Source organism: Festucalex cinctus, chromosome 3 (assembly GCF_051991245.1).
Source record: "Festucalex cinctus isolate MCC-2025b chromosome 3, RoL_Fcin_1.0, whole genome shotgun sequence".
In the NCBI taxonomy this organism is placed as follows: Eukaryota; Metazoa; Chordata; class Actinopteri; order Syngnathiformes; family Syngnathidae; genus Festucalex; species Festucalex cinctus.
The window spans coordinates 28,330,166-28,356,457 of record NC_135413.1 but is presented as its reverse complement, the minus strand read 5'-3'; the positions used below and the strand labels follow the sequence as shown (position 1 = coordinate 28,356,457).

The window sequence follows — 26,292 nt, the reverse complement described above, 5'->3', positions numbered from 1 at the left end:
TTAATTTAGCATTAAATAAATAAACTAGACTAAGTGCAATTTCTGGAGAAATTGCGTGGGAATGCTGAAAGCTGAATGCTAACAGCTGAAGGCTAAGCTGAATGCTTATGAAGTAAACTGAAAGATAAATTTTGTGAAAATTACAAAGTTTAATTTGAAGCTAAAAGTAATCCCACTGAATCGTTCCAATTGAAAATGTCACCGTTGTTGAATCGTATCATACCCCGTGTATCGAGATACAAAAAGTGCCATTATTTATTGGAAATATGCATACCCTAATAAATATACCCGCTGGCATCGGGCCAAAACCTTATAAGTCACAATTTGACAAATTTCATATTTTTCTCAAAAATCTATACTTTTGGTCAATCCACACATGTGGGTCATTTTTCATGAATTGTTAACCAATCTGAAGTGTTAAAAATGGCTTGTTCTTTTTGATGATGCAATGTTAATGGTTGAAGAAAAAAAAAAAGTTGTTTTTTTGGGGTCTCCTGAAAAGTGACAATTTTGGAGGTACAAGGTTTTGGCCAGCAAACAAAACGTATTTGTAACACATATTAAATCGTACTTGATAAATACGAGTATATTCGTCAATGGCAGCAAAGGCTTTGATTCCAAAATATAAACGTCTAACGGACGCATGCTAAAATCTGACAGCAGTTTCATCATTTCATCCTCAAATGTTTTCGATTTGAATTCCCTTATATGGACGTAGGAAGTACAAAAAAAAAAAATAATCCATCCTTTCGGCTGATGAGTGATTTATGATGACACTGTCGATTAAGACGTGGGAGAAAATCTATGCACGATGAATGAGAGCAGCAATGGAGAGCAAAACCTCATGGGGCGGCGTGCATGTGTGTGGCATGCATAAACAAGACACTTTAGTGAAACCCACTACGTGTATAGTCGCAGTCGCACTCATGATGTGCTAAATGTATGCACATAAGTATCTATAACTGCTGCTCTGGTACGTTATAAAGAGGCGATACATCTTTTCTTCACACCTGGAAACACACAAACACACACGCATGCACATATCCTTCGCCTTTTTCCGACGTATCCTTCCAAGTCAGAGAGCACATTTGGAGCGTTTGATCACAGCGAGCGCACATTATTGAGACAATTTAGAGCCCCGACGCTCGGAATGCAGATTCCCAACTCGTTACTCCCACTCAGTCATCTTAATTGGCTCCTGCGCCGTCTCGAGCAAATTGGCAGTGAAGTTTTTTTGTGTGTGTGTTTTTTTTTAACTTTTGGGGGCTTTTTGAACTTGTTCATTGGGGAGCGATTTTCCAAATTGCGTTCATGGTAAGGGTACGACTTGCAAAATCACTTGTTGTGATTCACTTGTAAGCAGCTCATTTTGTCAACTTTTAACACATTGGCATTTTCACTCAGACATGGAAACAGTAATTACTGCTAAATGTAGCATGCAGGAACAAAGCGAGAGCAACACCCCCCCCCCCCCCCCCACACACACACACACACACACACACACTCAATTTCAATACATATGATTTTTCATCTGAAACTGAAGCGGTAATCAAGATAACAAGACGTACGTGGCCTGTAATCAACCTGCCGCAGTCTAGTATGCAAAGCTATTCATTTGACATTAATGTAAAATGATGCATGAATTATTTTTTTTTACAATGTAATGCATGGTAGCTTGCAGGATAATTATTTGTCGACGGGGGCTTCGGGGGTGTTGGTGTCCCCCTGATATGCCAAAACATTCCAAATCAATCCTTTGATTGTTGCTGTACTGAGATCTTTCATGATGACAGTTGTGCAACTTCAGAGATGTCAAGGGATAACATTTTTTAAACGTAATTAATCACTTCACTTCAATAGTTAAGTCACGATTAATTGTAAATTTTATATCTGTTAAATGCACAATAAAATGTACAATAACTTTGTTTTCTAAGTTTTCATACCTTTGTTAACATAAAAGTTGGGAAAAAAAATGTTAAACTAATAAAAATATGGCTGCATCGTTTAGTTAGTCATTAATACAGTAACCATAATAATTCATAAAATTCAGTTAAAATCAAAAGATGTACTGTACTGTAAAAAAACAAACTAGTGTGATATTGATTTGTGTTGAGGTGATTTATCTGCCACTAGATGGCATAATTACATTTGTAAGATGTTGGTGACAGCTCAATGCATTTGTCTTTTCATATTAGGAGCTAATCTAATCTTTAACATGGAGTAAAAAAAAAAAAAAAAAATTGAAATTCTGCACATTTTGAAAATAGTAAAATACAATTTTGACCCCAAATGTATTACCGCTAAATTTTGACATGGACGTGTCTGCTGCGTTGCGACTGGAAATCCGCCAGTACAGACTTTCCAAGTAGTAGTTGTGCATTTAAAAAAAATCATGGTGTTAAAGGAGCTTAAATTAACTCAAAATTAACGCACTAATTTTGACACACTTAAATTAAACTAAGCCCAACTTTTCTGCATTCAGAGATGGCCAAGTGTCAGGATTACTCATTTGTTCTCTTATTATCCTTCTGGAGCTCTTTGTCTCTGTGCACCTCTCTACGACTGCCATAAATGTTTATTGAGAATCACCAGACAATGTTCCAGCAGTCCTGGCAGAAGGATCCCGCCATGTATTGAAAACTTTGAGCGAGTTGCTAGGTGAGCGAAGCGAGAGGAGACGGGCTGACGAAATGGCAAATAATCGCGCTTCTTTGTGGGATATCCAAAGGCAATGCTAGCGTTATCTCGCTTGTGCCAGACCTTGCTTGAGTGCAGTATGGGACACGAGATAGCGAGGGCGCTCTTGCAAGCTCCGTGGCATGCAAATGAAGACGGATAAAGCCACTATTTATAACCTGTTGGGATAACTCTAATGAGCCAGAGAGGGGAAAGTGAAAATGTCAGAACAATTATAATCTTCATTGAAGTCCCCTTTAACACCGCCCATTAAGAGCCAGGAAATTTCCGGCTTTTCCCCTGGTTGCTGTTCTTTGTGAACAGCGTGGTCACACAATCAAATGTCAAAGTTGACCCGTGAATTTGACAAACTATGCGGTAGTATTGGCGGCCAAACAGAACCTTGAAGGGGACCGTATGGAAGGTGATAACGGAATGCCGAGATGGTGGGTGACGTTGATTACTAGAGAATCAATATTTCTTATCTTGTTGTCCATTCAATCATCCAGATTGTATACTGCTTGTCATGTTCACGACAAGCCAAGCGATGATTCGTGTCTGGAAAACTCACAAGTTGGGACACTCTTAACTCATTTTCTCCCAATAACGTGTAAATACGTTTTTTTTTAAATGTTTTAAGTGTCCCCAAGACGTATTTATTAGGGGTGTGAATTGCCTAGTACCTGACGATTCGATTCGTATCACGATTCACAGGTCACGATTCGATTCGATACCGATTAATCCCGATACGAAATTATAAGTCGATTGTTGCGATTTTTTTTTATTCAAACTTAGAAAATACTAATCAGTAAGCTTGTAGAGTGTAAGATTTATATGAAAATGTATTATTTATTTATCTGAAATTTCAGTCTTATAGAGGTTGTAATCTGTTTCATGTTTGAACAGCATTAAAATAAAATATTAAGGCTTAATGTTCCGTTCATATAACATTCTTCCATGCTCAAGGTGTGAATCCTAAAAAAAAAAAAAAAAAAAAAAAAAAAATCGATTCTGACGATTATTGAATCGATTCGAGAATCGCGCGATGTAGTATCGCGATATATCGCCGAATCGATTTTTTTTAACACCCCTAGTATTTATACGTTTTTTTTATTTTTTATTTATTTTTTTTTTTTTTATGCTAGAACATACAGAAGGCTTTGATGCAGCCTCTCAACTGCAAAGAACGGTTGCAGAAATGGTAGTTATTACACAAACGGCCAGCAGGTGGCAGCAGAGCAAAGGAGATCAACCAGGGCTATCTAGAAAAAAAGCTCAATTACTTAGAATTTTAAATAGATTTGTGAAAACTGATTAAACTTAGCTCTCTTCTCATGCTAATTGCTGCAAAACGGAAACGGATAGAAACATACTTTTTTTTTCCTGATGAAAGAAGAGACTTTAATCTTTCTTTTGATATGTTCCATGCTTTTATAGCAATTGAAAACAATTTTCTGTGGGCCTTGCAAAATCAGTCAAAATTCAGTAAACGAGCGAACGGAATTGCTTCTGTGAAAATGGCCGGGAGTTTAATGAAGGGTGTAACAAAAAAAAAAAAACAACCACATCATACCCTTTCAAACTCAACCATACCATGTCGAACCGAATGGTAATCCAGCTGAAATGAACCAAATTGACAGACCCTACGTATCGAGATACATCACAAATCATCGTTTCCAGGCGAGATGCACACCGCTACTCGTAACTCAAAGCTACCAGTCTGTATTGAACTGCTGACTGCTCCCGAGCCGAGGCAGCAGATTGACCCTGATCTCTCCGATGAGCGGTAAAAGCTTCCTGGCCAGCCTTTTCTGCTGCCCACGTGACAAGCCAATCAAGAAAATGGAGTGGCCTAATGGAGAGACAGCCATTTGTCCGTGCGCCAATCTCCCTCCCCAATCATCTCACCCACTAATATATTGTTTCAGCAAACCTAAGTGCTGCCACCATATGTGGGATGAATGGCGTCTTATGGTTATAAGGCTCTCAATCAAGCTGCCGTCAGGTTCAGCCAATCCGAAAGAGGAGTGAAGCTGTCACCTCGAGACCTCGGCTGAAGGTTACTGTCACAGTTGAGGACAGCTGAGAGTGAATTTCTCTCTGACTTTCTGTCTTTGAGTGACAAATCGTGCCGCCAAGTGCCAGTGGACCTCAGTCACCCGCTGTTTCAGTTGGTTATTCGTTTTCCTACCTTCCGGTTTTCTTCCACTCTTGACGCTCTCGAGTCTTGAGTTTTTGCCCTTTCCTGTAACTTTGGTCTTTCGCCATAATAGTATTTGGACATAATCTGTGACTTAAAAATCAGTGCAGTATTATCACTATGTCACATAGGAATTGCCTCACCGGTGGACACTTGCAGTCCACGCTGAGAATCTCTACAACACAGAACCCATTTCCCCAACATAAGCAAACATATTGCCCAGTGTGCACGACATTTAGTTTTGGCTCCCGACCCAAAGTGTGCTCTGAGTTTTTGACCCTTGTGTGATTGAGTTTGACCCCCTGCTATAACTTTTCTCAAAGCCAGTGACGTCCAGAATTTTTTGGTCATTCTTTTTTTTTTTTTTTTTTTTTAACCTTTAATCCGCGCATTTGACCTTTTCTTTCGGGTAATCTTTATCCCGCCTTATCGTTCCCAACTCGCTAACCTATTCACCTTAAACCTATCCCTCTGGTCCATTAATTTTGCCCCTCTCCCTACTTCTCTCAAGGCCAGTGACAAGGTTCTCAATTGGCCATTATTTTTTTTTACTTCCCGGTTTTGCAGTTTTCGGCAGGACAATCTCTCTTATGTCTTCATAGCTGACGTGCCAACTGTTTTACTCTCAACCTGTCTTTCTGGTTGTGCAGTTTTGCACTTGTCTTTACCTCCTCTCACCCTAAAACTAAAGCCTCAATTTTCCTTGATGCCTGTGACAGGATGCTCAATTGGCCATTCGTTTTCTTACCCGCCGTGCTGAATCCACAGTTTTGCCCTTTTCTTTTGGACAATCAGTCTTGTGGTTTCACCCTTCCCTGTTCATCCTTCCCCTCCAAAACACTTCGAAGTTCTTAACTTTCCTAGAGGCCTGCGACAGAGTTTTCAATTGGCCATTCGTTTTTGTCTTCCACCTAAAAGTCATGGTTTTGCCCTTTTTGGAAAGGACAATACCTCTTTCTTGCCTTTTTATCGCTTAACTGCTAACTTTTTCACCGTCAACATGTCTCTGTGGCAGTGACAGTTCTCAATTGGTCATTTGGTTTCTTTTTAATCTGTGCATTTTTTCCCTTTTGACCTTTTACAAAAACTTTTCTACTGTATCTCTCTGAACTCGCAGACTTTTTCAACCTTAACTCTTTGCTTTTGTCATTTCGTCCTTCCCCTTCTTCTCACCCCCAAAGCTCTAACGCCGCTAAAGGCCAGCAACAGGGTTCTCAATTGACCATTCATTTATTTTCTTCTGATGTTCGAGCCCCAGTTAATCCACTATTTTCGGAGTCTCTTATTTCTTTATCTCTGACTTGCCATCATTTTTTAGCCTCAATGTTCTCTCTGAAGTTACAGTATTACCCTTCCCTGTACATGCTTTTCCATCGACAACGGTACACCAGATCAATGACAGACTTCTCAACTGGCCATCTGTTTACGTACCTTCCGTGTTTCTCTTTGAACTCTGTATTTCTTACTTTCCAATGTAATGGTGTTGTGCTTTTGCCCTTCCTTTTGATTCTTTTAATCTCCAAAACTCTCTAAATTCTCCACTTTGCTGAACTCATTCACTCCCAGCCATTTTCACAGAAGCAGTCCCGTTCGCTCCCGGCTGTTTTACTGGATTTTGACTGATTTTGCAAGGCCCACAGAATATTGTGTTCTATTCCTATAAAAGCATGGAACCTATCAAAAGAAAGATTAAAGTCTTTTCTTTCATCAGGAAAAAAAAAATGTTTCTATCTGTTTCCGTTTTGCAGCAATTAGCATTAGAAGAGAGCTAAGTTTCATCAGTTTTCGCAAATCTATTTAAAATTGTAAGTAATTGAGCTTTTTTTCTACATGGCCCTGGTTGATATCCTTTGCTCTGCTGCCACCTGTTGGCCGTTTGTGTAATAACTACCATTCTGCAACCGTTCTTTGCAGTTGAGAGGCTGCATCAACGCCTTCTGCATGCTCTAGCATAAAAAAAAAACAAAAAAACGTATAAATACGTCTTTGGGACACTAAAAAACGTATTTATACGTTATTGGGAGTAAATGAGTTAAGACCAGCGACATATGCAATTGGTAATCTTTTTTCTTACTTTCTGTGATAAATCTAGGTAAACCCCCACCTCATTTTTTTTATTTGGGACAATTTCTGTTACCTCTTTATCTCTCACTTGCCACCTTTTTCGCTCTCAACATGTCTCTTTGGTCGTGTGATTTTTGACCTTCCCTTTAGTTTGTCTTTTCTCCCGCTAACTCCCCCCCAGCCACCAGCTTTCCTCAAGGCCAGTGACAGGGTTCAGTCAGCCTCTATTCATTTACTGAAGGGCACGTGTATCTTTATAAGGGGAAGAGATTGTCTGTGGGCTGTATTTATCCCGGAGGCTTTTCAATAGCGGGAAGCAGCTTGTATCGATGGAGCTGTGAAATGAGGAAATGTGAACGGTACCGTCGCGGGCAGGTGCTTGAGCTCCGGTTTTGTGCAAGGACACGCAAGCTGAGATGCTGCCAATGCAAATCTATTGAAATTCAACTTGAAGTGCGCGCCCGGCAAAAGCATCTGGCATGGAGCGTATTCAAGGTTGAATGTCGTTGTGCATTCAGGCGGGCATCGAGGAAATGAATAATGGATTGATAATGATTAGTAATACCAAGAACTGTGGAGATTGGCTCTCACAAGGTTTCCCTACTATTGACCTGCAGAATCAACATGAACAAGAGCCTTAATACAGAGCTGCGTTTATTTGTTCAGTTTTAATTGTATTCTCATTGCATTCAGTTGCATCACACGATTGAGATTAATTTTTATAGCATTAGCGAGATTGTAGATTCTCTTGTCTGATGCAAAAGCATGCCGTTTTAAATCCCAGGAATAGCTGTTGCCTTAGCAACAGCTATTACATCCAAAAATGGACTTGTGAGCGTGAGAAGGCCAAACTAATAAATGACATTCTTAAAGCCACATGAGCCACTTTATATTACAGTCGACCCAAAAGAACATTGACAGTCTCAACTTTGGTTTCTGAACATTCCACATCTCTGAAGCAACCAAGCAACTGTCTTACTTTGAATAGATTGCAAATGGAATGATGCACCATTGTTATGTGATAAGGCGTCAACCTCTAATGGACAATCTGCATTACGTGCCTTGTCTGGCATCTATGAAGACAAATCGCTTTTTTTTCCACCCCCAAAATGGCTGCACAGGGTCCTAAAGCTGTTTGAGTGCCAAGAAGGGCATCTGTGAAGGAACAAGGTGTTTTTTTGTGATAGGATTGTCCACTCTTCAAGAAGTCTATTTCACAAAAAGACACCTTAGAAAGGCTTATGGATGAAGCAATTTCAGCTGGTGAAAACGTGATTGTCTTTCCATCCACTCATTTTCTATAGAGCTTGTCCTCATTATGGTCGCAGGTGAGCTGGAGACTATCCCATTGGCTTTGGCAGAGGGGTACACCCTGGACTGGTCTCCAGGCAATCACTGTGGACAAACAAGCACTCGCACTCGCATTCACACCGATGGACAATTCAGAGTCTTGAAGATTGAAATTAAAGGCATGCTTTTGGAATGTGAACGGAAGCCGGAGTACCTTGAGAAAATGTGCCACTGGAAGGCCTGAGCCAAGATTGAATAAACTCACAACGTTATGTGCAGCAGAAAATTGGGAAAATTTGGAATTGTCATTATTCATATCTTATGATAAATATACTTGCCAGGCCCACTTGAAATCAAATTTAGGTGTACGTAAACTCTGACCTAAACCAATATTTTCAACTCAGACAGCAAAATCAGCTCATAAATTCCCTGGCACCTTTGAATGAATTTTATACTGTCTAGTGTTGTTCCGATACCGATACTGGTATCGGCAGAGGTGCCGATACTGCATTAAAACAGTGGTATCGGTATCGGTGGCTACTCACAAGTAACATGCCGATACCATTAATTCCAACGCTAATATAGGATTTTGGATGCAGCATCTTGTGTCTTGCTGGTGCACGACATTCACTGATATGTGACATGTTCACTGCATGCCGATCTAAGATATCCTATTGGCCCTTGAATGCTCTGAACCAATGGCAGGACAGCTTTTTCATGTTGAGGGAAAAAAAATCTTAAGTATCGGTATGGTATCGGTATCGGCCGATACTGCAAAGCTGGGTATCGGTATCGGGAGCCAAAAAACGGTATCGGAACAACACTAATACTGTCCAAGAAAAAAGAATGAGTTCAACCATTTTCCAGTAACGGAGTGTAGCACATTAAATACGACCTTTTTTCCAGAGGAAGGCTTGTATGAAACTTCTTTCTGGCTTAGTTAAAGGTGACAAAACAAAGTGGAAGTTAAATCAATGAGGAGTCATGAACCTGAATATCGATTAAAAACAAGTTATTATGTGACCTGGAAAAGGAGCGAAACGGTAATCCGCTGTTCAATATTTGGATCATTTCTTACATGAAGGTCAGTTGACAAGCCCCTTTGTGATATGATTAGCAAAAAAAAAAAAAAAAAAATGTAGGTGCTTTTACTAGATGGAAATTGAAAATCATTTCAAGAAATGCAGTCCAACCCACTGTTGCCTTGTGTTTCCTTCTCCCCCGCTTTCCTTTCCAGACATTGATGAGTGCGCTGAAGGGAAACACTATTGCAGGGAGAACACCATGTGTGTGAACACCCCCGGCTCCTTCATGTGCATCTGCCATACGGGCTACATCAGGATCGATGACTATTCCTGCACAGGTGAGTTCCTTTGCCTGCCTTAATAGCAGCCTGGAATGTAATTACAAGCGCTTCTGTGACACGTTTGGACTGCAGTGTAGAGTATTTGAAAGAGTAGCTGACCAATGAAAGAAAGTGTTAACAACTGCGTATAAATCGTGAAAAGGACTTTGCTTTACACAGTCGGCAGCAGAATAGCAACAGAGGACACAAAAGGTCTGTCCAGTAAAATTTTAAATGAGCTACCAGCTTCTTCCAAATGACTACCTAGCTCAAACTTGTAGTGAGTATCGAAGGCCTTTTGGTATTTCAATTCGTACAAAATTTATACTCATATTCAGGTTCAAACGTATGCTAAGCCAAAACCACTGAATGACGCTCCTTGGATCTGCCCTGGTTGCCGCAGTATTATAATCCACCACATAAATGTGTATCTGTATGCTAAAATCATATCCACATTTGGTACAGTAAGGACAAAAAAATGAAGTCTTTTTTTCTGTTGTGATGAGATTTAAAATGATACATCCTGAATGTGCATCTTTTCTTTTTAGGTAAGTGCATCATTCTGTGTGAAAGCTGCTCCATTATATTAAATTGCCAATGGGTGAATAGTTTTGAGAAGAAGTCGGGGTTTTTTTTGCAAGCCACATAAAATGACGTGACGGACCAGATTGGGCCAGTAGGCCTTGAGTCTTAACCTCATTGAGAATAACTTAAATGGTGCCCCGTGTGAGGCTACAACTTCCTCATACAAATGATCGGGATTTACACGTTAAGATTCACGTAGCATGTTTTTTTTTTTGCAGATTTCACATAAAAACCGCCACTGCTGAGAAGCCAATACAAAAGACCCTCATTCTCCCTTATCCGCATCTGTTGCTTGTGTCAAGCAACGCGTTTTCTCACAGTTTACCCGCTATGTCAAGTTGAGCGCTGCCAGTACTTCATCATAAATTTCCCAACCAAGAAAAGTTTACGTCGGCTTCATGAAGCACCACTGAAGTGCGGAATTGCTGGCGCCGTGTAAATCTGTTCCCTCTTAAGATGCAAGTGCTCTCGAGCTGCTAGTTATAACGGCCCTCTCGTTCCCCATATAAGGACAACTAATTGCCCCCTCAATGCCGATAAACATTTGACTGCAAGGCTGTGCGCGCACAGACAAACAAACAAGAGGCAGAAAATTGTTAAGACGAAAGTGAATGAAGCCGAAGTGTATTGCGCGTGGATTTCGATTACGAAATGCCTATAAAAATGTGTGAAAATACGCTGTACTGAGGAGAGAAAATGACAACTTGAGAAAGAGTAGAACTGTGACGGAAGTGGCAGACCCATTTCTTTCCTGATGAAAGTTGAAACTAAGGTCAATCGAAAACAACTAACAAGTTCAACTCCAGCAACATTTTATATTCCGCCAACACTGAACAAAAAAATCAAATAAAAAAAAATCCTGTATTCAATTTAAGCATAATTCTGCTGCTTGTGTGGGGCTGAATGCCATTTTCAAGTCATCATTCCTCTCACTATGCAGCATTAATCCACACAAAGACAAAAGTACAGCAAAAGTCACCTTGTACTTTTCCAGGAAGTAATGCGGTTTCTTGGCTCGGCTCGCCACAGTTACTTTGCAGTCTCGCTGTCAGGACGTGAGGTTGCTTGGCAACCAGCCACATGATTCCCATCATCAAGAATATACATCCTTGCCAAGAAACACTTTTAAGACCAGATCAACCTTTTCCCACGTTCGTACACATTTGATTAGTGGGTGCAGTTCATCAAACTGAGCAAAGATTTTTTTTTTAGTAGGCTTATTGTTGACTCTCACAGTAAAAAGCCTGGAAATTGTAGCTGGTCATGTGTTATTATACGGCATGAGAGGGTCCAAAAAGTGCTTTATTGTGTCAATAACGGAGCTTTCATCCATGTCAGTAAACGTCGCTTTGCCAGTTTGAGCTCCATAAACAAGCTCCCAACATCTGTGCGAACAAAAATGCTGTAGTTTCACAAAAATATCATACAGGTGGATATGTTGAGTTATGGTGACGTCATATCAATTTACTTTCAGAGCAGATCAAATCAGTTCTGTACTTTCTGAACAACGCTGCACCGCAAAACAAAAAACTCCAAACTTGCTGCTTTGCTCTTTTGGGATAGACAGAATTTTTTTTCTTTAGTTTTCTTCTCATTTCGGTTCAACATTTGCTGTGGAATTTAACTGAAATGTGCTGATATATATACATATATATATATATATATATATATATATATATATTTATATATATATATTTATATATATATTCTGAATGTATTGCAAGTCACTGATAGTATGACAACGTACAATAACACAAAAAGTCTACACACCCTTATTCAAAAGTTTTTGAGATATAAAAAACATGACGTTATCAAGATTAGTCAAAACCATTTTTATGATGTACAACCTGTACAGCTCAATAAAAAGTAAAAATAAACAACTGTGATAATGTGACTGCAAAAATGTGCACACCCTTTTATAAGTGGGGTTGTAAAAAATTAACGAATCACATTCTTTCCTATGAAATGGAGTTCAGAACCCACCTGCCACTATTTTAAAGTGCCTCTGATTAATCCCAAACAAATTTCAAATGTTCTAGTAGGCTTTTCCTGCCTTTTTTTTTTTGCTTTCTAGCAAAGGCCTGAATGTTGTATTTTGGTAACACTAGTACTTGGAAAAAATGTTTCCCCTGTAAAGAGTCTGTGAACACAAACTGGTGTAAACCACTGACGTGCCGATTTTTGGATCTGTTTTAGATGCTCCCCAGTCTCCATTTTGTTGCACTGCTCCATTTTCTCTTCAGCTAAAACGCTGACAAATACTTGTATATGCAATAGATGCTCGTTCTCCTTCAATGATCTTTTTTTTTTTTTTGTTTGCGTCCAATGTGACAAGTGAATTTACATTTCAGTGGTAGTTTAACATCACTTGAAGCGCAGGCGGCAGGAACGCTGACAGACTTTGGAGAGGCTTTTTGCCCGTTTACAATTGTTAGCTTTGATTTAGCGCAAAATCCAGGATCACACACGCTGCGTGAAATCCAAGAACCATCTGAGCCAGTCAGCCCTCTGTCCTTCATCTGAGAACGACACAATGTCACTGCTGCATGATGAGCGGGCGGATTCGCCTCATTCCTCGCCAGGGGTTAAAATGCGTTGCTAAGTAGTGCCTGGTGCGCTTCGACGTCCAACGAAGCATCTTGCTTTGAATAACGGACCAATCCCCGAAAGGTGCGCTTTGAGAACTGGCTCCATGCAGATTTCATTGTGGAATCGGACAAAAGTCAAGAATTTGAGCCTCTCAAAACCCATACGTCCATTTTCTGTAGCGCTTGTCCTCATTAAAGTCACGTTGAGCTGGAGCCTATGCCTGTCAAGATTGTTTTAGCTTATGAAAAGTACCTAAAACTAAAATTCTAAGAAAATTTCCGTTAACGAAATAAAATAAAAACGAAAATGATTTAAAAAAAAAAAAAAGAAAACTACGGTTACAAAACTAACTAAAACTAGCTATAATTACATCGAAAACGTACTTCATTTTGGTCTTTGGTAATTAATTTAATGAGCCTTTGGGGTTGACTTTAAATGTGATTTCAGTATATTTATTTCGAGATTAACCGGAATAAGGACGTGTGAAAGTGTGTCACACAGAAGTGACGTCATCTCGCAGCAGCCAATAGAAAAGCACCTTCAGATGACATCTCTGCTCGGCGACAATTTTGCGGGCTTGACTTTTGGCTCCTGTGGCTCGGCTCACCTGCTTTTTCATTTAACTCAGCCGAAATGCAATGCTAGATAAGAAATGCGTTATTTTTTTTTCATTTTAACATGATGTTCATTAAATATTGCAAACAAGTTATACAACTTTAAAAAACAAAACAAAACAAAAAAACAAATACTGAAAGTAACTAAAAGTAAGCATTTTTTTAAAAACTAAAACTAATAAAAACTAATAAACACCCTGAAAACTAATTAAAAATAACTAGACAAAAAATAAATAAATAAATAAATAAAATAAAACAAAAATTCCAAAACTAATAAAAACTAATAAACACCCTGAAAACTAATTAAAAATAACTAGACAAAAAATAAATAAATAAATAAATAAAATAAAACAAAAATTCCAAAACTAATAACCCTGATCCCTGGCAGCTTGGGGTTACACCCTGGATTGGTCGCGGGCACCTCTGAAAGACGTCAGCAGAGTATTCAGAGTGAACCCTTTCACGTATGCGACAAAACATCTCCGAGCTGTACTAATAAGAACAATAGAGCACCACTGAACCAGCAATTCTACCACTTTTTAATCTGTGCCGCTAGCAAATTTTATTTCCGCACTCTCCTTGTTTTCTGCCACGGTGTGCTCATTCCCCAGATTCTCGATGGAGATTAATACCCCCTCCCCGACCGACCCAGTGGATTAAATTGCAGCACTGTATTGTATGCAAGGCTCTATTAAAACGGCTCCGAATCACGGCGCCGCAGTGCGCGGGCCGCGCGTCTCCTTATGAAAGTCAATATGCGTGATTAAACCCGGCTAATACTTCGGGGTGGGCTTGATGTCGTGACTCATTCCCTGCATCGGTCGAATGACTGTTGTAATCTCTGCGCTGAGTTATTGGACTATCAGCTGCTATACATCCAGCAGCTGGCCTCGCGGTGTTTGATAACGAGCGCACAATCGCCAGGAATTGTGCACAAATGAGTCGGGTATCAGCAATCATGGCGATACAAGCAGTTGGCGATACAATAAAAGGTCACAATATTGTGTTAAAAAAAAAAGTTCATACCAAAAAAAACACAATATTGTGCTTTTGTACATCGCAGCAATGCATATAAGCAATAGGGATGCTACGATATCCAAACATCACAATACGATATCACGACACGATACTATAATTATGATGATATTATGGGGATGTTGGTGATACCGAAAAAGGTCACAATATTGTTAAAAAAAAAAAAAAAGACCACATACTAAAAAAAAACAAACAAAAAAAAAAAACACAATATTGTGCTTTTGTACATTACAGCAAACACCTACAATCTAATCTAATCTAATAACGTTTAATATTGAGGCACTTACTAGGTAATGCAAGCACACATTGAGTTCTTCCACTTATTGAGTGTAGCTTGCCAAAACATGCCTTGCGAAAATTAAACTGCACTAGAAAAAACTAGCCACCAGAGGGTGCTAGAACTGCACAAACGGAAATCAACCTAACTTTTTTTTAAACAGATGTGTTGCTTTTAACATCGTGGCATGACGACGACGAGTTTTAATATCACGATATCCTGATATTGCTGTTATCGTTACATCCCTAATAAGCAACCTAAATCTCTAATAACACTTTAATATTGAGGCACATACTTTCTAATGCATGCACATATTTGGTTCCTCCACATATTGACTCGGTTCGCAAGCACATTACGTGCCCCTTCATCTGACCAGTTGCGTGGATTTTAAACATAGAAGGGCCAAAACATGCCTTGTGAAAATTAAACCCCTCAAAAACTAGCCACCAGAGGGTGCTAGAAATGCACAAATGGAAATCAAACTGCTTTTAATATTGTGACATGATGACGATATTTTGTGGTAGTTTTATTATCGCAATATTACGATATTGCCGGTATCGTTACCTCCCTATTTGACACATCCATTTCATTTGTCAGAAACACTGAGCGCAAACATCACACACGGCGATCGTTAAAAGTCCAAATTAATAATAGAGCACACGCTCGGGTGCTACTCTTTATGCACGCCGATGCGCCTCTTTAGCACCGGTGGCGGTAATTGACAATAAGCGCGGGATGATGCTAAGCTACCGGCTGCAGGAGTCTGCGGCGCATTGGACATCTGCTTGTGTTTGGAAAAGAGCCCAAAGGGAGTGCTGATGGCTCCAAATTGACCGCGGAAGAAATATTACAGCTGGGGAAGAGAGACATTAAACAGCAGCCCCTCCGCTCTACCTATTGACATTGCCGCATTCGCATGACGTACGAGCGTTTTTATCTTCCGCAATTGCTTTGGCCAATTAGCAGATTGCAAAGTCAGCCGGAAACAATGTCGCGATATTGATGGGGGGGGGGCCCGCGTTTCGCACGAGGCCGCCCAGCAAAAGAGGATTAAGTTGACGGCAGTTCATTTCATGGCTCAGTGTTTATGTGGCGGATTAGCGGGCCGATTGGCAAATTTAATCCCGGACGAAACGGCACGGCGCCCCTAGTCGTGTTTCGTCGTGGGGTCCGACTGCGCTGTGTGTATTTTGCACCCAGGCCACCTGCGCCGCGGCGGGTCATCGGTTCACGTCCCAGCTGGAAGCTGACTGGACCGCATGTGCTCTGCCCAGACGCGGCGGTCAGACTTTAGCTCGGAAAAACACCCCCTTACTTCTCTTCTTCATCTTTTAGCCAAAGCTTAGATTAGTAGTTAATCCATGAAAGGTGGAGGCTTGGGTGTGCACTCGCTTTGATTGTTATTAAAGCAGGCTGCCCAGAGGTGCGTTTGCTAGTCGCGCTCCGGTTTGTGTGTCCTTGTTTAATCCCGAGATAACCGGACATGCTTTCCTGAGGCACCGCATCTGACAGAGTGACTGCAGGAAGGATGTTAGAATGCGGGGCTTCACAAACTGCAATTATGCATGGAATGGTGATCATTATTATATATATTGTGTATGTATATTTTATAGTGCGTTCATTTTGAGTTAATTTAAAGAGATACTTTACTTATTTGGCCATTTTTGGCAGTCAAACATGAATATTTTGCCTGTAATAAACTTGACATTTTCATTATTTTTCATGTACAATTAGTACCTTTAAAAACACATTTTGCAACTTGCTGTCGACTGAAAATGACATCACAAGGGCACAGCTCGTGAATGTCACATGACCAAACCGAGAAAACAGGTGAGCTGTGATTGGTTGCCTGAGCCCTTGTGATGTCATTTTCAATTGACAGCACGTTGCAAAAATGTGTTTTTAAAGGTACTAATTGTACGTGAAAAATAATGAAAGTATTAAATTAATTATAGACAAAATTTTTACTTTTTATTACTATAATGGGGTAAAAAAATTTCAACGCACAATTAATGACCGTCCCTTACTTGGAAAGCGTGTACTGGGGGGATTCCAGTCAGTTATTCTTTTTCTTTTTAAAGCCAGCCCTAATCTAAACAATGTGAACATTTTTCATTTTTATTAACTAATTCAAGCCCAAAAACATTTTTAATACTTTGTCATTCACTCCCAAAAACGTGTTTACACGTTTTTATTATTATTATTATTATTATTATTATTATTATGTTTTATTTATTTATTTATTTATTTATTTATTTATTTATTTATTTATTTATTTTAATGACAGAGCTTCATATCAGCTTCTTGACATGAATAGGTGGCTTAAAGCAATGGTAGTTCTTAAAAACACAGCCAGCAGGTGGCAGCAGAGTATAAGAGATCAGCCAGGGCCATGTTGCAACAAGCTCTGTTTGTCAGTGTTTTTACCAGGAATGTGAATATTGATGAAACTTAGCTATATTCTAATGCTAATGGCTACAAAATGGAAACGGATACAAATACACTTTTTTTTTCCTGATGAAAGAAGAGACTCTAATCTTTTTTTGGTAGGTTCCATGTTTTTATAGCAGTAGAACATAATGTTCTGTGGGCCTTGCAAAAATCTGCCAAAAGGGTGTTTCTTCAATGAAAATGGCTGGGAGTCAATAAGTTAAAACTCCTTTATAATACCCGCCCAGGATTTGCTTTTGGGCTTATTTGCAAACGGAAAATAGGCAATCAAATAAATTATTATTTTTGGAATTTAAATCAGAATCGGGCAAGTAAGTATCACTACGTCGACCACAGCTTCCGTCACCGTCGCCAGTTCAAGACGAAAATGGAATGTTTGCGCTGGGGCGGCCCAAGGTTGTTGTTTTGTGTCAGCGGACGGAGCGAGTCAAGCCGGAGCAGGCGCATCCCTGCTGACTGACTGTACATAATTGATTGTTTGTCTGTCTACGCCTTGAGCAGCAGCAGCGGTAGCCGGGGAGCAATTACCTCTCGGCTCACCTACACTGCTCCCAGCGTAGACATGTAATATCCCCAAATACCTAAATAATCCAAAAACACTCAACTCGGGGGAGAAGGAACGCTTGGCATGCGCCCGCTTGCGGTCGCTTCAAACTGAGGGACGGCCGAAAGCGACCTTGGGAGAGGTAAAGCGCTCCTCTCCCCTGCGCTCTTCAATTTGCACCGAAAGAAGTTGACTGTTGGCTCTCATGGCGATTCGGAGGCACAGATTGAAAATGGATTCAAGGCAATAACGATGCAAGCAAGAAGTGAACATTGCAAGAGCAAAAAATGATATTTAATATAATTTCACGGAGGACAAAGTTGCAGCAATTAAGTCGTAAATACAAAAGGAAAGTTTTGATATTGCAAGAATACGGTCTATATTTTAAAAAGTCATGATTATGAGAAAAGTATGGTTATATTAAGATGTGGTTTTATGCAACCATAAAGTCATTATGACAGTTCAACCTTGAAGAGGAGAAAAAGCAAAATGTCATTTTACTTGGGGGGAAAATATATATAAAAGTATATTACAAGAATAGCGGTGAAGCTTCACTGCAATAAAATCATAATTGTGTGGAAAAAATAACGGTATAGTGGGAAAACTAAAGATAATTTTCAGAGTTTTTATTTTACAGCGGCATGGTGGTGTGTGGTTTGCGTATGTCAGCAATGTGAAGGTTTGTTTTCAGGGGCGGAGCTATGTGGTGCTTTTTTTTTTTTTTTCCTTCTTCTTCTGTATGCTTTAGCATTTAAACAAAACAAAACAAAAAAACGTATAAATACGTCTTTGGGACACTTAAAACATAAAAAAAAAGTATTTACACATTATTGGGAGCAAATGAGTTAATAATCGACATGCCACGTTGGTCCATCTGTTGTGGTTGTGGCTCAAGTTGGGCCCAACTCCTCAACCCCTCCCCTTGCCTATTTTAGTGTTGCATATGTGTGACGTCATGGCGACGTGGCTTTCGCCAGTCTGGGCTTTCTTTACCGTGTCTCCCCAAAATGTTATCCTCACAGTTTTTTGTTGCTTTTTTTAAAACATGATTAAAACAGTATGCATATCTTTGAAGCAGGGGCTAAATAAAGACAATTTAAATGGTGACAACTCCCATTTAATCTGAATTTGAATCCAATTCAATACAAATATGTATAATATGAGGCTGTATGCATTTCTGCAACCACATGATTTTAGTGTTTATTTTTTATTACACTCAAAAACACTTCTTTTTCCTTGTCGAGTTGTACATGTTGCTCTAATCATCATCATAAGGACTGTGACAGAAGTCAAATATTGCAGTGCAGGATGAGCTTGTCTTCACGAAGGTCAAAGCGAGTCCACCACGTTGAATTCCAGCTCGCTAAGCATGCTCTTATCTCCCACAGCGATATTTGCACAAATCTCCCGGGCAAGCCGCCTTCTACTTTTGTGTCTCTCCGAGGTACGACGATGACGTGCGTCCGTTCAGGGGCACATGAAGGATATACGTACATTAAAGGGCCTCTTTATCACTCAAGGAGAAGCTTGAAATGATCGTACTTTTTTCCTTTAATGCTTTACTTTTTTCGGTCCAAAGATCAGGTTTTCAGATTGAAGGCGCCGCAGAAGGGATTAGAGAGACAAGAGAATCATTTCACCTTGTAAGCAAACACGGGCCGAGGCCTCGGAGGATGCGGGTTCATTAAGTGCGCGCAGATTGTTTCGCTCTCGTATAAAGAGCTGCAGTATTCTTCCAGCTGCCGCAAACAGACGGAAAATTAAGGCTTTTTTTTTTCTTTTTTTTCTTAATTCCAATTTTATTGCCGTGTCAGCGCAACCGAACATAAAAATGACGCAAATCTTTACGTCGTTATTGCGCATACCCGCAGACAAATCGATGTCATCCATCTGAGCAGTGCAACTTCAACCGCGTGTTCGCTCACGTCTCATTTTCAGCCCACTGGAGGCCACTTTATAAATGATGTTCCATTTCTGTAGAGAAATCAAGTGCGGGACTCCTTAATCGTTAAAATATTTATAAGAAGTTGCTGCGGGCGATGACTAAACAAGATTACTTTGCATGAGGCCATCTGTAGCCTTTCAATTGAAATGCTACGCTGAGTTTCACTAAGACGAGCTCAGTACTTCATTTTAAAGTCCTGTACCTGTACGATTATTTAAATGACAGATTCTTACTTCTTACTTAGATGGGTCTATTAGACACTGCGCCCTAATTTATCTTTTTTTTTTTTTCATCGTAAGGAAACGACAAATAAATCAGTGCGGGTTTGTAACTATTTTATTCTGCCTCCTGTTTTTTGCGGGTGGAATTCCACCATTGACCACGAGATGGCAGCACACATTTTTTTGACACAATGTAAATTTGAAAGAAGAAGAATGAAAACCGCAAGTATTTCAGCCTACCCTAGTTTTTGATGAAGATTAGTGAATGTCAAATTCTTTTGAATCCGACTTTGTACGAATACAGATAACGACGGCAGTGGGTTCATTTTATAATGTACATTCTTCGGCCATGATTATTAATGTAGTTGTGAGATGATAAATTTATTAGCTATAAATATGAATGTATTTCTAAATCGTAGAATTCACTGATTACAGCAGTGTTTTGGAACATAACCTGCACGATTGGAATACGCATTTTATTTTGAAAGGGCACCACTACACCCACATTGTGTCAATATGCAATTATTAGATGGTCACCACGATCCTTGATATTTATAGTGCGGGCTTCAGGTAACTTCCTGATCGTCTATCCTTCCATTTCATGCAACAATTAAAGAGTATGTCGCTCGTTCGAAAGCGGTATTGACGGTACACCGGAAGCATTTGTGAATAGGTTTAACACTTGCCATTATCAATCCCAGCGGTGTCCTGAGCAATTCAGTAAACGATAGATCCGTCATAACATCGCCCACACTAATTGGTACTTCAATCCTGAGCGAGGAATCAAATTTAGGGATGTAACGATAACGGCAATATCATGATATTGCGATTTTAAAACTGCCACACTATATCGTCGTCGTCGTCATGTCACGATATTAAAAGTAGCACATTTAAAAAAAAAAGAAAAAAAAAAGCACCCTCTGGTGGTTAGTTTTTTTTTCTGCAGTTTAATTTTCACAAGGCCTGTGCTATATATATTTTTGCAGTAATTTTGATTTTATGCATTTTTTTAACAACACAAATAGACAGAGAAGATTTTGTTTTACAATCCAAATAGTTCCACAGACTGACACCTTGAATTGAACTACATCGTTCTTTTTTTTTTTGGCCCGATTATCGACTCACTCGCGGCCGCTTTTTGAAAAGATGGAACTGTACTACTTGTAAATAAATGTGCATGTAGTATCTTCCCGCGTCCCCAGAATGTGTGGCATCTGTTCTAATTAGGATGTACAGTTGAAAAAAAAAAGAAAAAAAAGCAGAAAACAGTCATCTTGACAGCTACATGTGCAAATGTACTCCATAAACACGTCCACATTTGAAAGCCATCGGCTCATTGAGGAAACGACAAAGCCGAACAGATGTCTTCATTGATGCATTAGCGCACATTAAGAAGTCCATTTACGCCTGGTTTATCATTCCGTCAGCGCCCAAACAATAACAACAAATTTGAAACAGCTCAAATAGATCATGATGGAAGAGATGCAAATGACTCATCCGCCAGTCTTGCTAATGTCGATTTACTTAGTCAAGAGTCATTTAATCCATTGCGACATGCGGGGACGTGTTTGAACGCGTAAAAAAAAAAAAAAAAAAAAATACAATTTCCAACGTGTCTTTTTGTGTCCTCCCCAGAGCACGACGAGTGCCTGAGCGGCCTCCACGACTGCGACGAGAACGCCTTGTGCTTCAACATGGTCGGAGGACACAGCTGCTCGTGCAAGCCGGGTTACGCCGGCAACGGGACCGTCTGCAAAGGTACGTCTCGGAAATGAAATGCGCGCTCGCTCTTGGGAATGTGTTTATGAAGAGAGAGAGGGGGAAAAAAATGATGCAGCACTTTGAAGCTCACCCCGAATGAAGGTGTTTTTTTTGTTTTGTTTTTTTTACTTCATTTTTCCTCAACAGTTTTCAAATATAACAATCATTAACTCATTCACTCCCAGCCATTTTCACAGAAGTAATCCCATTCGCTCCCGGCTGTTTTACTAGATTTTGACTGATTTTGCAAGGCCCACAGAATATTTCGTTCTATTGCTATAACAGCATGGAAACTATCAAAAGAAAGATTAAAGTCTCTTCTTTCATCAGGAAAAAAAAAGTATGTTTCTATCTGTTTCCGTTTTGCAGCAATTAGCATTAGAAAAGAGCTAAGTTTCATCAGTTTTCACAAATCTATTTAAAATTCAAAGTAATTGAGCTTTTTTTCTAGATGGCCCTGGTTGATCTCCTTTGCTCTGCTGCCACCTGCTGGCCGTTTGTGTAATAACTATCATTTCTGCAACCGTTCTTTGCAGTTGAAAGGCTGCATCAAAGCCTTCTGTATTCTCTACCATAAAAAAAACAAAAAAAACAAAAACGTATAAATACGTCTTTGGGACACTTAGAACATTAAAAAAAACATATTTATACGTTATTGGGAGTAAATGAGTTAAGAACAAAACAAAACATAAGCAAAAAAAAAAAAAACGTAACAAGGGCTCTGGAATCATCCTAAATATTTAACCAGCTCAATCAGTTTCAGTGGTGTGATCTGTTTGTCCATTCCTTGTCGTTGCATAAACAATGTCCACTTCATCCATTTTTCATGGCAAATGCACCCCAAATGAAGTTTTATTATTTGTTCACGTGAGCTCGTTGGCGTTATCCGCTTCATATGTCTCCGCTGCATGTGGACGCACATTAACAAACAGCTCAAGCGTGGACAATGAATTTTTTTTTTTTTTTTTTTGCGTTAACCTTGGCAAAACGCATTCATCACGGGAAATAATATCATGAATCACGTCGGCGAATTAGCTCTTACTCCGTATGCAAATACATTTGCCGGCGCTGCTCTAATTGCATAGTTAATGGTCATTCATCTCGATGAGTGATGGCTCTTTTTTTTTTTTTTTTTTTTTTTTTTCTGGTTCTCCTGCTCTTGCTTCAGCAATGTGTGACGGCTTGTGCCAGAACGGCGGGACCTGCCTCTCACCCAACAACTGCGCCTGCCCGCAAGGATTCACCGGCAAGAGATGTGAAACAGGTGAGAGGTGTTAAAATGGCCTGTTTGCATTGTCATCCACTAGCAGGAAGTGGACTCGATACGACCCGTGGGTGAATCGTCAAAATGATCGGCAAACTTTGACGCTATGCTCGGCCTACACATTTGTACAGCTGAAGCGGAAAAGTGACACAAATTTAGCATGGTTTCTATTTTATCCATCAATCCATCCCTTTTCTATTCCTCACAAGGGTCGCGGGGGTGCTGGAGCCTATCTCAGCTGGCTTTGGGCAGTAGGCGGGGTACACCCTGGACTGGTTGCCAGCCAATCGCAGGCTTCTATTTTATGTCCACAAAATCTTGTTTCTTGGTTTGGGAATTACTGCTCGAGAATAGCTTGCAATTTGGAGCCTTTGAACCAAAATGGCTGACTTCCTGTTCTGTCAAGTCAAGGTTTCTTGTCACCAGAAATGAGTTTTTGTTTTTTGTTTTTTGCTGCTTTTAGCTGCTAGCATAATGGAGGAAACGCTAGTTAGCTTTTTTTTTTTTTTTTCCTTCGCTGCAAGCAGAGAGAGGAGGGGTGAGCAGTTACATACGTAAGAGGAGGAGGGGCAAGACAAAAAGAGACACTGTGCAAACATGGATGCCTTTTTGCTATGATTAGTATGCATGATTTTTATATATATATATATATATATATATATATATATGTATACACGGTATTTTTATTCATCATATTCATCAATCGTTTAGTGCAGCGGTGGTGGGAACCTATCAGGGGGACATTTCAAGTCTGTACGAAATGCATGAAAACATTTGTCGGAATGATTGAACATTTGTTTCATCGTTTTATTATATGCTTTCATGCCTCATAAAAATGCTCAAAACTGTATAAAATGATCATAGTTCTGAACATTTTTTTTTTTTTACATGTCCCGGTGTATTACCAAATTGCTTTTTGGGGTCTTTAATATACTGCAAAAACCTGACAAATTTTGAAAACGTGGATCTAGATCAGGGGTGGGCAAACTCGGTCCTCGAGTGCCGGAGTCCTGCAGGTTTTGGAGGTTTCCCGTCTCTTAACACAGCTGATATATAATCAGCTCGTCAGCGAGCTCTGCATAAGCCTGAAAACAATGTGTTGGACGAGAGAAACCTCCAAAACCTGCAGGATTCCGGCCCCCGAGGACCGAATTCACCCACCCCTGATCTCGATCCACGTTTTCAAAATTTGTCAGGTTTTTGCAGTATATTAAAGTAGGCAACATGCCACCACACTTGCTGTCTGATAGACGGCAGGTTGGTATTGGAGGAAAAGGAGCGAGCATTACGTTCGTGGTGTACAACAACAACAAAAAAACAGCCACCCGCCACCACGCTGTAATCAACACAGTAAGTCGTCTCCACCGTGAAGACGCATCCCCTCAGCAAATGAGCCGCGCGCTGCTTCTTCTTTCCACCCGGCGTGCAAGCGAGCGAATCTCATCTCGGCGGCTGCGTCTAATCAGTTGCTTTCCCAGATCCCATTTCAACCTCTGGCCGAATGTCCTTCAAGAGACAAACGGCGGCGTTAATAGAAAGTCAAGTCATGACGCTTCCCTCCGCACTTGAGTGAAGGGAAGCCGGCTTCTCGGCCCGACTCATTGCGCGGGGTATTGATTGCACATAAAGGCCCCTTTTTTTTTATGAGGCGTTCCTTTTTTTTTTTTTTTTTACTGCCCGTCTTAAAGTAAATGAATTTTCTCCCTGTGCTGCTCGGAGGAAGTCCGACAAGTCTGTCTTTGTCCTTTCTTTTTAGCTCCGTTTACACTTGATGCGCCGTCCTTCAAACGGCCACTTCTATTCTTTGTCGGGCAGTTTTGTTGACGACGATTCTGTTCCGCAGCGACGGCTAATTAGTTTTTACATCAGTCAGTCAGAGCTGGACAGTTTTAAGCTACCGCTCACACCCAGGGAAAAACAAAGCTTTATAAAGGGTGTAATTTTCCCCAGCATCCGCTCAACAACTTGCGCACTCTCGGGGGGAAATATTAGGCTCTCTATTTGACAGCTTTATTAACGTGTTTTTTTCCGCGAGTTACTCAGCGGAGCTTTTAGCAACACGTCACGCAATCGGCAATTTGGACGTCGTGTAAAACGACGTGGGACGGGCGATGGAGTTGTTTTTGTGCGGGTTTGGACTTTTAAAAACCAACACAGTTTAGTGGAAAGGAAAACATATCAAAATGTGGTTAACATGTGGACTCACAAATTGAATTCAAGATATTTGTAAAAATATATGCCACTTACCAGTTAGGAGTTAAAGCCATTTATTACCAATAAGACCGGATCAGGCCCGCAAAGGGGTTTAATCCGGCCCGCGAGATGATTTTGTAAAGTAAAAAAAAAAAATGTAATGTCCGACTAATTAACTCTTTTACTGCCACACATTATCAAAAAGTAATCATTTAGGTCATCCTTGAAAACATTCTATTTCATCAGATTTCATTATGTTTCATTGTAATTTGGCAGGCCATTGAAGAGATACAATGCTGCCATCTGGTGGCCATATTTAGTGAGTGTTTTTGATTCTATAACCCACTGACCAGGCAGCGCTGCACTTAGATGTTACACTGCCCATTGAATAAAACAAAACAAAACAAAAAAAAACGTCATTTAAGGTTTATGGCGGCATACATCGTGATTTTATTAATCGTGATTAAACGTTTTTGGCGGTCAAACAGTTAATCATAAAATAAAAAATAAAATAAAATAAAATAAAATTTGTAACTTCACAAGCAGTCCTTGTACAGTGGAATCGTCCTGGATGTCATTATTTTACACACTTAAAGCTACGGTTCGTTTAATTCTTCTTATTTTTTTTAAATCATAGACCGAAAAACGTTTTAAATACGACACAAATTCAATTACTCAAGACTACAAAGAGAATGCGCCTAAAAACCAAAGCAACAATTGTGCATTTGAACAGGCCGAAGCTTCTCGTGGCGCCCGAGGCGACATGTTTGCCTGCGCAACACGCTGCTTGTACGTCTTATTTGTCCTCGCGTTGATCCGAGTCAGCTCCGTGACAGCGAGCGTGACAGCGAGCGTCCCCATGTGCGCTATTATTTTGCTGCTTTTTAATGTCCTGGACCACCACCAGTAGCACCACCGGGGACAACATGAGCCTCTGGCACAATTTAGTTCCATTGAGGGTTTTTTTTTTTTAACTGTCTCTTCTTGACAGCAGCTCCCAGTGAGGGAGGAGTGATGCATCGTCTAGATTCCTGCACTCTATTTACTGAGATCTGAAATATATTCAATGCTGGCTCGCCCCGCAATTTCTTCGTAAGAGGCGAGTCCTTCTGTTGGCCTTTTGAGTCATTCTGTATTTATTTATTTGACGTGCTTTCGTAGGGTGAGCAGGAGCAGTTGAACAGCTGAAGATTTTTTTTTTTTTTTTTTTTGTAGTCGACTATAATTCTGCTGAAGTG

At 40.1% G+C, this 26,292-nt stretch overlaps 1 protein-coding gene across 2 annotated transcripts in view; it reads left to right on the top strand.

Moving 5' to 3' along the window:
* nell2a (neural EGFL like 2a) overlaps positions 1 to 26,292 on the top strand; it is a 98,532-nt gene that overhangs the window by 48,836 nt on the left and 23,404 nt on the right. For both annotated transcript variants that reach the window (XM_077517353.1, XM_077517352.1), the window contains exons 13-15: positions 9,468 to 9,593; positions 21,472 to 21,594; positions 22,766 to 22,861. In XM_077517353.1, coding sequence (XP_077373479.1) covers positions 9,468 to 9,593; positions 21,472 to 21,594; positions 22,766 to 22,861 — 345 coding nt within the window. The remainder of the gene's footprint in view (positions 1 to 9,467; positions 9,594 to 21,471; positions 21,595 to 22,765; positions 22,862 to 26,292) is intronic.